We start from the raw sequence: 12,480 nt of genomic DNA, 5'->3' as shown, positions 1-12,480 counted from the left end.
TCCTCTAGGAAGTGGGCATCGTAACAAGCATGTTCTTCATCCTCCATACTTCTTTGTCACAAAATCGAGTGTTATAAACTTTACGTATTAGGGCTTTCTAGGGACCTATATTTCAACTTGTGTATGTCCACATGACATTTAAACATGAACGCATGTATGCTTATAAATGCAAGTGTATGTACGCGTACATTAAATATGGATTAACTTGTTTAAAGATCTAATCCATGACTTCTTTGTTAAATATAGGAAAAAATCTATATTCTAATTAATTTGAAAAGATTTTTCTGAGATCCTCATCTCGGTTAAATCTCATACATATTGGAGAGTACGAAGCAAAAGGCAGTAGTAATTTCTGAGCCACTTTCATTTAAAAAAGACAATGGTTTTTATGTGTAGTAATTTATCAACCTTGGTCTTTAGGCAATTCCCCTAATTAGTTACATCATCTTAGATTCTTGCCTGTATTTAGAAAAAAAAATCATGGTCTTAGCTTAGAAAATCCTATGAAATTTAGAATTATTGATCAGGTCTGCCTTGATGAAAAATGAATTATTAGGGAATTTATATTCTAAAAGCAGATTTTAAGCCACTTCATGAGAGCATTCTGATGCATATTCTAAGATTCAAACGATTCATCATCTTTTACAACCATAACCCTTTTATTTAGACATTCTAATGCATAGTATCCTAAACCATGACATTTAAAACACCTAATATCACATTTTCACTAAAGTTGGGTTTTGGTTTTGACCTTATGTTTGTTGGTCGAAACTGGCTATTTTTGGATGGAAGGTTCAGCAACTTTATGTCCAGCTTACTGCTTCGATGGCACACTACCTTCTCTCTTGTAATTTGACTTCTAACCTAAAGAAAAACCCACAAAACCACTTAGACATGCACTACTCTTCCTTTTTATCTGTTTCTCCATTTTTATAGCCAAATATACCAACTTATCTAGATCCATATAAAGTTGTAACTCCACCACATTAATTGTCTCTATTTGACTCATTCAAGAACCTACACATTGTAACTTCCTCCTCCTCAACTACATTATCTCTAATCATAGCAACTTTTAAATCATTTTGATACTCCTTGATGTGGCATGCACAGTGTCAAATGACAAAACTGCCTTTTGGATTGAATGGTATTTTAGGTTTAATCATAAAATTATGATTTGAGGGAGTCGTCACGTAGTATCATGGTCACGACTCACTAGAAAACCTATAGTCTACGAGAGTTGGGTAAGAGTACTAGTTGTGCAAGTGGAAGACGCATCACCTCAGCACACCCTATCTGTGGTAAACTGCATTGTTAATTGATTATTATTATAAGTCGTGTTTCTATCAGTTAGTCTCATCTAAGATTTAAAGCAAATCTTCCATTATGAGAAAGTCTCTACCTTATCGGGTTGAATCCTAACAATTTTAAGGCCCAAATTTTTGCATTGCATTTATTTTCTACCTTGTATTTTTAATACTTGAGTATATATTTTATAATGCAATTTTATACCTTCAAATATTAAAGTTTACAGTTAAATCTTTTTTCCAGCTATTATACTATATATTGCTCGTATTCCTACCCTACCCTTTCCTTTTCCTCGTGCCACAAAAGCAACTGCTTTTCCTCAAGCCACAAAAGCAACTATAACTAAATTTTCTAGCTTGAAAATATATTGTGTAAAGAGACGTTGTTGTTTTTTTTGTGAAGTAACTCCTCAAAATAAACATCTAAGGAGAGAAATGATATAAGTTCATTAAGTTTGAGCAAACAATCTCAAATTCACATCACAATTTCATTAGATTAAAAACAATAAAAAGATGAATATACCCTAAAATCCAGGACATTAACCAAGCATCTTAAGCCTTTCATTGAAGCAGTGATCCACATAAACCCCACAATTCTTTCCCTATGACAAATACTAACACTGGAAATTTTAAGCTGAATAATTTTTTTATAGGGAATCGAACACTACACAACTCGGAATTATTTGATATCAACTTGTTGACAAACATAACAAAACCAAAAAAGACAACCAATAATAATAATAACAAAAAAAAAAGTCCAAGACCAAGACCAAGAGCCCTGTGTATCTAAATGAATTAAAAAATGAATCCACAGCCTTAAAAAATGATGCTAAAACAACACATGGGCTACCTTGTTAAGATTAAGACGAGGATTGCCAAATGAATTCAAACTCATTCATTAAAAAAAAAAAAAAAAACCCACACACGGAGAGTTCAAACTTCAGTACTGTGAAGTAGGGGAGAAGTGTCCCTGTCAGAGCTTCTGGCATACTGAACTGGCCTCAGAGCTGGATCTTGATATGCAGTGACTAATTTATCATAAAACTCGGTCATGCCTGCTTCATTCAGGTCTTTTCTATCTTTTTTTATCAAACACTGCAGAAGTAGAACACATAACATTAAGACATCTGGATGGCAACTACATATACTCTCATAAAGGAAATTATCAGAACAGAATATGAAATATTGGAGCAGACAGGATGTGTTGCTATATAGCAATAACTAAGCAACTTTGTCAAACATTAATGGTCTCATCAAAGAGGAATCCTGTGAGGGAGAATTTAAAAGTCCTATCTTCCAATGTTGAAAAGTGGCGCACTGTAGACTACAACGTCCTTGTTAAAATACCTATTCTCTTCATGCATTGTTTCCCTTTCCTGGTTTAATGCCAGGCACAAATTCGTCACCATATAAAATGGAAAGCTAAAAAGGTAAACTCAGCACAGGGAACAGAATTCATGCAGGTTCAATCATGATGGTTTAGGGTCTTAACTCATCAAATATCATGACCTCTAAGAAGTAAAAAATGTGTGATTTGAAGAAAAAAGCCTATCGGTGTCTCTATAAGATATTGCGAGCAAAAAAGATGAAAATGATTAAACTAGAATGGTTGAGAAGATCAGAGGTTAGTCATGAAATTATTTCATTTACCATTTAGTCATGAAACCTAATCTCTGCATTGATTCAAACACAGGATTTACATAAGAATTGAAAAGTTGGCATACTTTTAACACTCAATATGTGACAATTTTAGCAAAATCAACTCAGGAGTTTTTTTTTTTTTTTTTTTCTTTAGACAAAAACATGACACAAGGAAACTGAATTAACATAATCACTGTGCCATTCAATTAAAGAAAAACACACAAAGTACGGAAGGGAATGTTAAAATTTCCCCATCTATAAGACATGAAACATAAACTGGTACTGTAGTTGTGTAATGGAAGTGAAGGGGAAAAAACCCAAGCAATTGAAGAGCATACCATGAAAGCATTAGTAGAATATAAGACTGTTAGAACCAGAAAAATAACAGATGCATACGCCAGTGTACCTCAGTAGGATAGGCTTTAAATAAAGGTAGGAACCGCTTCTGGCAGTACGCATTGAAGATAAGAGTGAGAACGGGGAGAGGAATAATTAAACTAGATGCCAAAGGTAGCTTCTTAAGCCCAAATATTCCAATTGCAATAATATGCATCAGTATCAAGGAAAATATTGTTGAATTGTGCACTATAGGCCAAAACATCCCAGCTGTTTCATACTTTGGGGCATACACATTCAACAGCTGCAAAAAAGTAAAAATAAAAATACAACGAAATATATATTAATATAACTTCCTTTAAGAACTCAATTTGGAAATTTTAGATAACACAATGTACTAATTAATTTTCACAAATCATGTTTAGACCCAAATGCACTAAAATTTGTAGTCCTGAAGTGTCAATTATATTAAGAATGTAAGATACGATAATATGGGTCCAAGCAATGCTGTTAATTTGTCATTGCCTTTCAAAGCCAGAGTTCTGCCAAAACAAAAGTAACCAACTATCGAATATGTCGATTTGACTTTTGAAATAAGGCTCTAATCATCAAGACTTCAAGAGAGGCTATAGTTTTATAGCATCATGGTGGATAGGTGAGGGCAAATGAAAGTGAATTGAACTGCTCAGATATTCACAGCAAGCAAGGTACAGAGCAAATTGCTACTACACTAGCATTACCTTAAGTCACATGTATATTGGCATCTAATTGTTAAATTTCAGAATGTTGGCATCAAATGGAAAAAAGTAACTTTACATGTCAGCCAAGTCCATATCGAAATTAAAAACCTGGAAGGATCGAAATTCACTTTTGATCCATTTTTTAGATAACAGAAATCTAAGGGTTTTCTAATTCAAGATCACATGTCATCATGAAAATTAAGTCTTCAGGAATTGTTAATACTCTTAATGCTGGCTGCATATGAAGCCTTGATAATCATCTAAATTAATATCTAACATGGAAAAACTAATAAATGAATAAAAAAAATAAGAAAGAAATGTTATGCTTACCTGGTTGCGAAAGATGATGTATCCAAGGCAAAAGTAAACCAAGAGAAATGGCAGAATTAGGGGAGAGAGGAAAAAGTACGTTATACCCAGAAGTCCAAAGAAGAGAATAGTGGGGATATCATTATAGTAAGGAATTGATGGAACCTCAAATTCATCCCCATATTTTCCTGAAAATAGTCTTTTCCAAAAACTGCAAACCAGTGGAATCAATCGGAAGAGTTCTGATGATAGATTGGTCCACCCAGAAGTCACAACATATGAAATGAAGAACGATGCCTAATAAAGCCAGAATAAGGAATCCATTATACTTGTGAATGAAACTTGTAGCATAAAGGAATTTAAGGTTTGTTCAAAATCACAAAACTGAGAAGAAACTGCACATATTAGGGAGAAAAGGCAAAAGTTGTAAAAGAATATACAGAACAGAGATGCATTCCCACCTGACCTGGGACAGCTTCAGCTAGCACCCTGGGAATATTTTTGGGCTCAAGGAAGACATTGACTAGATACAAAGCTGACCCTGACAGTACATTTGCAAAGAAGATGTTCCATATGATAAACCATAGCATCTTGGAACAAGAACTTCTTTCTATTTGACTGCGAGAAATGTATCCTTGAATGGCGGAAAATGTTAACATAATTGGTGGAACAAAAGAAAGAAATAACTGCAGAATGAGACTTGGAAGATATCCTGTAATTACTTGACTGACAACAGTTCTGCAGCTCAAAAAATTGTGCATATTAGTTCCATGTCTTAACAATTAGACTAATCAATGATTTCAAATAACTTAAAAACTTCAAGGAATTTGAAAAACTTGAAATCAGTAATTAGTTCTTTCTAAGCTTCTCTAGATCTGCAACTTCACACAAAACCAACTAGGCACAATCCATCTCTATTTTCTAATCAGATCAAGATGCCTGATAACTATCTGAAGTTGAAGTTAGGAACAAAAACAAAATAAATTACAAACTCTAATTTCACATTAACTTCAAAGTGATTGCCAGGAAACTGATACTCAAAATCAATAGATCTGGATTGAAGCTGGAAGGAATAAAACCTTTATTTATGTTGATTATTCATCAAGTTATTGCGAATATTTGCAAGTATTCTTGGTAAGGACATGCATTGCAAGCATGTACTTGATAGGTTCTAAATATATAATGATAGTTTTTCATTAACATTATCATATTACGATGGCCATTTTATAGTTCTGACACAACAATTTTTATTCAAATTTAAAAGTTACTTCCCCGCATAAAATATTCAATGTCTAGCCATTATCTATGTTTTTTGTGGTCCTAAAGTTTTCCTTTATAAAATTTTTCTAGACTAGAAAAAGGGGTCAAGCAGGCTATTAAATGAAAAATCAGGACACCACAGAAACAAAATCATGACATGGTTACAACCTGCTTCCTCTTCAGACATTTAAACATACAGTTCAACAGTGAATGCCACATCACTAATTACTGTATATAATGCATGCCAAGTTTTAGAGACAAGAAAAAATGTTTTTACATGTATCAGATTTGACCACACAGTTTTTCACCTATATGCATGAGGCCATCAGTAGTGCTTCCCCTATTAAATGAATTCATTAATTCGTATATTCAAATAAATCTTTAATCATTTTCTGCATGCTCAAAGTTTTAATGGCAGGTATGCAGCTTAACAAGGTAGTTAGAATTTTATAACATATATCTACATAAAATAACCTCAAATAGCCTCAAGGGAACCCCATGATCAGCTTTGGGTGGATTATATCAATGAGAAATTACAATTTTCACTTACAGGCTCAGTATGTCTTTCAGAAAAGGAAACCATTTTTCCAACTGATCCAGATTAGCAAGACCTTGCACTATCACAACTGGAATAAGAAAAAGAACAATTAGAGCAAATGATGCAACAAGCACCACCAGTTTGAAGATCCATCTTTTAATGAATGATGCAGAAAAGAAAGCCCAGTGAACATCCTGAGGCTCAGGAGCTCGCTCAGTGACCCATTCTGTGGGATTAACCCCCTGTTGGATGTGTAAGGCTACTGCAGCACCAAACCGCGACTTGAATGAAACAAAAGCGGCTGGAACTTCCTGAAAATTTACAAGTGTATATAGTAAGAGCAAAAGGTTGCATAAGATGTCATCTTTGCATTGACATCAAATGCATGAAATGGATTCTGTTACAATAGAATGTGAAGAAGGGTATTTTCCACACTTCCAGAGAACAGATGATCAGAGTTGAACTCAAAACAAATGAGAACTTTCATATGTTTTGTGCTGTGTTCTATATTCATCCATCTATATGCAACCATACTCTATTACTATTCCTACAAGTTCTTCTGAATAAAAGTGCATTTTATTGGCATGAATAGAAGCAGGAGCTTCTTAAGCAATAACATCCCATGACAAATCTAGAGTCTTAGATTATAAATGAAGAAGAGTACATAATGAATTGCAGTTCATCCTATAAACTGAAGTAGCTGCCCAATCTCAAACTCAGCTATTCCAAAAACCATCAAATTCATAATCCACTTTATCCAAAAGCTTCTGAAAGCTAGAATTATACACAGATCACCCTCCTAGAACCCCCTCCACAAGACTGGCAGTGGGAGTTGGCATACATGTTTTTAAAGTTAAGAGATGATTGACACAGAAAACCTGAAAGCTGTTCCCTTGTGTGCCAACAGTTGCATTAATGGCCAAAGAAAACTTAAGCAGATTAAGTGGACACTATTCTCCACATAAATATCACTAGTACCATTTGAATGTCTCATATAATTATTAAATTCAAACACTGAGAACTGATGCCACGCACCTCTCCAGCCAATAAATTTTGCTCCTTCCTCAAATTATCTTCCAAATCTTCCAACTTCTTTTCATAGAGGTCTAAAAGATTAACTTTGCGTCCAGTGAGTCCTAAAAAGCCATCACGTCTGAAGTTTTGCTGAGAATGGTTGTTTGATTTCATGCAGTCAAGCTTTCTATACAATTTGTCCGCATCATTCTACCAAGGATAACACATTTTTAAACAACAATAAGCAAGAGATTCAAAATGGTGACAATCAGATATATAAACAATGACCGTATATCATGTCAGCAAGGTCAGTCTTCTCCATGTTCCATGAACATATTGAAATTTACATGATGACAATATATACAAAGCTTTCTAGAACATTTCAATAGTTATGTTTGTGCATGACAATAAAACACACAACTTTCATGACCAGTTCCCTTTTCCAAAAGAAGCTGATTTGATGCATTAATGAAAGGATGAACTTTTTTCAGGACAATCAGGCTTGAATTTTCAATTGTAAACATTGTCATCTATTTTAATCTTATGTCAGCCCCCAGTTTTCCAAGGAGGGTATCTTCAGGGATAACTAAGAGAGCATGATTGACAGGTCCAAAAACTGTTAAGTAACACATAAATACAAGAAAAGGCATAATTCAAATAGAAAAACAAGTTAATAACTATGGTTCTGAAGTGTATGTGACCACAATGGCCTGAAATTAGTTAAGTGGTCTGCACGTTCACCTAGAATGCTTACAATGAGATCTTGAATTTTGCTTGTTCGATGAACCATTGAATGTGAAAGATAAGTAGAAGGATGATACTCTGTGAAAAAACTCTCAACAGTTTCACTAAAGTTTTTTCCAGATGAGGAAGGGATACTGCGGACTAATATTGTAAACTGATGAGGCTGCGGTTTGGATGAATAGAAGTAAGCAATCCTTTTTGCTGACATATAGTTATGCTCCTGCACATTGTGTAATTAACAAGTCAGAAATTCTCTGATTACTTTCATTTTTATGAACCAAAACCCGGTGGCTTTTGCAGAAGAAATAATAATAGTACTTACGTAATACAGAAGATAGCAGACAACTCCAGTAAAAATATATGCAGCAGAAAAGTGAACCCATAACCTTGAGAGAAACCAAAACTAATAATCAGGGTAACTTCAACAAAGAATAGCTAAATGATTGTTTGATGCAATAAAGAATCATGCAAACCATGAGAATCTAACAGCAATATTTAGATGAGGCTATTTCAACAAAATGAAATACTCAACTTTACAACCAATATAAAGTCGGTAAAAGCAGTAAAAAAGAAGAGATAAAACTTTAAGACAGCAGGATAAAAGAATAAGAATTTTTATTTAAGGCAAAAGGAGAGCTATGAGAATTAGCACAGAGGTAGGGTGGAATGCAGAAGTATCAAATATATGTCTGCAGTAACATTTTGTTATATGAAAATAAATTAAAAAGAACACAATTACAGACTAGAAAATATGAAATTAAAATGAAGTTCAATCCATCTCAATGAATTTTTCTTAACAATGCCCATAGTTTGAGTGTACTTGGGGCGATGGGCATTTATTGGAGTTCTATCCAACCAAAATAAGTCAATTGCCGACCAAAGTAGAAGTTATCTTCGGAAAAAGTGGCAACCTATGGTCTAAAGTGAGCTGAAATGACTTTCCAGATAACATTCAGAAACTTTATTTTCATTATTATGTTGGTGCATTCCAAGTCATGTTTAATCCACATCTCAAACCATTATCCCCATTCCCAAATCAGTTAGCATAATGATCTGATTACAGGTCATGACATTATGGAAAACCAAACCAGCAAGATTAATAACAAGTTGTCTAGTACACCTGGATAAATGGTCAATTTTATTCCCTTTATTATTTGCATGGTTCAAACAGCAAAAGAATGGGGTTCCTGCATATCTAATAGCCATTTGAATAAAAAGTAATTATCCCATTTATAGTTGCCAGCTTGCAAGATAATACTCACCGACTACTAAGGGCTTTGGAAGTCTGATTTAGGGAAACTTTCTATGGCTGGGAGTACTACAAGTTACTTTTCATCATTGAGGAAAACATAGAAAAGCTCAAGTTTCTGGAAAGATGAACATTTCTGCTGTTCTGGGCTTCCTAGGATTCTATACTGAACATCAAATTTAAGAAGGCAAGCTAAGAGAGCATTACAAAGAGTAAGCAAAGGGCCAATGAGAAACTTTATCAAATAAGAGGTGTTTATCCCATCATAATTTAGTATAACAGTCCGTTAGTAGGTTGCAAGACAGACCTACTCTCAGAAAAAAGTCAACTTATACATAGACAGCTTCACTACATCTGTTAGACAAGCACAAGGAAACAGAACCCGTTAGGAAACTTGACTCCATTTCCATATCAGAATTTAGACAAACATTTCTTGCAACAGAACAGGTTATTTTTTATTTTCTGAGTTTTGGGTTTTCCCTGCATCTTAATACCTAGGATGCATTGCTATTAATGAAGTACGAGGTTTTTAAGAGGAAAAGGGGAGATTGATGTTCTTTGGTGATGCCCAGTGTTTGCAATTATTTGGTCCATTTGAGCTCACTCAAGAGGCTTTTAAGACAGGCTTTTACATGTTCAGCTACCTAGGGATAAAGTAAGTTTCTTGGCTTAAATATGGTGCACTCTCACAGAAACTTTTGGAAAAGAATCTTTAGCAGACATGCAACGAGGTCAGGAACTCTTTTGTATTAGTATGATATTTTCCCCTTTCTATGGAGGATATATAATCCTTGAATTGCACTGCCCTCATTCTCCTCACTTAATATCATTCTTTCTCTATAAAAAAAAGATAAAGAAAAAGAAAATAGATGAAACATTTCTTGCTCACTTGGTTACTCCTGGGGTCCCTCCATGCACAAATTTCAAATTTTCAAAGAGCACAGAGAATCCATTCAGCTAAAAGGTGAAAAACAAGAAACTTGAACTGTAAATTGAAAAAAAAATATGTTGTTACTAGAGATCTTCTCAATGGAACTTTTCTATCAAATACATTTGATGATAAGTTTAATATCATATGGTTTGATCTTGCACAATTGAGCAATGACATTCTGTTCATCTAGCCAACTAATGATTACCTGTTTGAACCGTCATTGACATTTGATATACTAAATGAATCCAAAGACTTGTTCGGCAAATGGCCAAAATCATCACTTAGCTGGTTCCCAAAATAATTAATTGGAAGAAGGATGGAGATTCCAATAACCCCAGCAACGGTGAACACTTTCAAGCTGCATTAAAAGAAGGATATGAAAAAAAGGCTGAATGAAAATAATGCACGAATAGAAAGTCAAGAAAAATAGATTGCAGTGTAAAAGAATCATTAGGCATAGTAATATACTAATTGATTGTGATAGGAATACAGGCAGTGGGCCTGAATGCATGGCAAAGAAAGTGAGGTTTTTGTTATAAGTGGAGAGAAAAAATGCATAAGTGTAGCTTCAGATAGTATATAACTCATTAAAAAGTACGATTCAAAATAGAAAGCCAGAAAGTCCTGTATGAATTGAATCTCAACACACCTTTATGGACTCTCCTACTGTATCTTGCCACTAAATTTTTTTCTCACAACCATATGTCGAAACCCCAAGCATATATGTAGCCTATCAAGTAAAGTTTTCAATAGAGTCCATGACAGATGATTGCTTCTGTTAAGTTGAAAGTTGTTCTCTAGAGTCGAGACAATCTAGACATTCTTTTCCAGCTTTGTACTATGCATTCTGCTTAAGTGTAGCCTAATTAATTCCTCTGCTTAGGTTGTAGAATTCATCCTCAGCCAACACAAGTGATAAAAATTTGTTAATAAAAAAAAACACTAAACTTTACTGATCCTTAACAAGAAATTCACCATCCTTCTGTCTTAATAAGAAACTTATAAGATATTCTCTCTTTTGTCTCCGTTATTTCTTTGTTTCATTATTTCCATCAAACCAAATACAATTTTTCATCTTGAAATCCACAAACAGGGATCAGTCAGTCATCTTTATTTTTTATTTTTTACAACTCCACAATTCATTTGATGATCATTGAGTCTCTCTATTCTAATTTATAAGGAAAAAAAAAGTTGTGATTTTTATAGATAATTCACATGCAAAAAGGAAAAACTCCACCCTTTTCAAACCCTGATTAAAACTTGAAATCTTTTACACAACTAAATGACATTTGATTTCCTTACCTGAAGGTGAAGATCCGAGTTAACACGAGACCATCTAAACCCGAAATTGACAAGATTTCATCTTCAGAAAGCTGCCAAGCATTTCTAACCCAACCAGCAGAAGGCAATAACCTTTCCAAGTAAAAATCATCACTCTCCTGTGGCTGAGATTTCTCTTTATCGACCAAACGGGGTGCATACACGTAAAAATTACCAGGTTGCTTCCTCAATATTGAATACAAAGTGAAAAACAACAAGCACAGTCCAAGATTGATTCCAACTGAAGTTAAAAGAGCTGAAAGTATCATTTTTTTTTCTTCAAAAGAAGCTCACAAATCACACCATCAAACAATTATAAGAGCTCAAGAATCCATCAAAGAACCTGGAAAAGGTGCTCCAAAGTTGAATCCTCTTAAAAGAAAAAAACTGTACCCAGAATAGTAAAATCGTCATTAAAATTTCAAAAAGGAAGCAAAGAAAAATGCAAACTGTGGAAGATAAATACTCTTTCTGTTATTTTCCCTTCATTTATAAGTCAACTGTCAATAGAAAACATGAAAAATAAGTGCAACAAGACAGAGAAGTGAAACCTGGTTAAGAGGGAGGAAGATGAGAGTGAGTTGCAATGAGTAAGGCAGGACTCGGTGAGACGGTCGGGAGAGGGAAAAGGGGCAAGTTGGTTGAAGATCCCAAGTTTTTGACAAGGCTAAATTGCAAAATACCCTGAATATTGTTTTTTTTTTAACAAATACCCCTGAGCTAAAAATCTCTGACTTTCCACCCTAAACAATATGATTTTTTTTATATGACCCTTTACTCCTTAAATAAAACATTTCCCCTAAAAGAACAAGATGTCAAATATCTATTCTTTTTTCCAACAAATATCTATATAGATATTTGACATTTTATTTTTTTAGGGCAAATGTTTTATTTAAGGAGTTGTCATCTAGTATTGTGGTTACTAGAAACTGTAACTGTTCAACATAGATTAATCTAATGATACGAGATATATATATGAATAGATATTTGTTGGAAAAAAGAATAGATATTTGGTATCTTGTTTTTTTAGGGGAAATGTTTTATTTAAGGAGTCGTCATCTAGTATTGTGGTCACTAGAAACTGTAACTGTTCA

The 12,480-nt window shown here is 34.0% G+C and overlaps 1 protein-coding gene across 1 annotated transcript; it reads right to left on the bottom strand.

Annotated features, from left to right (window-relative positions):
* Positions 1 to 1,931: 1,931 nt before the first annotated feature.
* LOC7463061 (CSC1-like protein HYP1) lies at positions 1,932 to 12,093 on the bottom strand. Its single transcript, XM_002305347.4, has 11 exons — positions 11,938 to 12,093; positions 11,369 to 11,773; positions 10,272 to 10,424; positions 8,209 to 8,272; positions 7,897 to 8,106; positions 7,164 to 7,352; positions 6,141 to 6,439; positions 4,792 to 5,068; positions 4,352 to 4,627; positions 3,352 to 3,585; positions 1,932 to 2,399 (listed from the first exon to the last, which is right to left on the bottom strand). The coding sequence occupies exons 2-11, from the start codon at positions 11,653 to 11,655 to the stop codon at positions 2,238 to 2,240; spliced, it is 2,151 nt and encodes a 716-aa protein (XP_002305383.1). The 5' UTR covers positions 11,656 to 11,773; positions 11,938 to 12,093; the 3' UTR covers positions 1,932 to 2,237.
* Between the last annotated feature and the right edge of the window lie 387 nt (positions 12,094 to 12,480).

The sequence above is a fragment of the Populus trichocarpa genome, chromosome 4, assembly GCF_000002775.5.
Source record: "Populus trichocarpa isolate Nisqually-1 chromosome 4, P.trichocarpa_v4.1, whole genome shotgun sequence".
Taxonomy (NCBI): domain Eukaryota; kingdom Viridiplantae; phylum Streptophyta; class Magnoliopsida; order Malpighiales; family Salicaceae; genus Populus; species Populus trichocarpa.
This window is presented reverse-complemented; position numbering and strand designations above follow the sequence as displayed.

What these genes read in the sequence shown, in the direction of transcription:
- LOC7463061 (XM_002305347.4), bottom strand. Translation starts at nt 11,655, where the DNA reads ATGATACTTTCAGCTCTTTTAACTTCAGTTGGAATCAATCTTGGACTG. An exon ending in GCAAAATTCAAGATCTCATT is followed by an intron (nt 7,353 to 7,896) that starts GTAAGCATTCTA and finishes TATCCTTGGTAG; the next exon opens with AATGATGCGGACAAATTGTA. An exon ending in CTGAAAGACATACTGAGCCT is followed by an intron (nt 5,069 to 6,140) that starts GTAAGTGAAAAT and finishes TTTGAGCTGCAG; the next exon opens with AACTGTTGTCAGTCAAGTAA.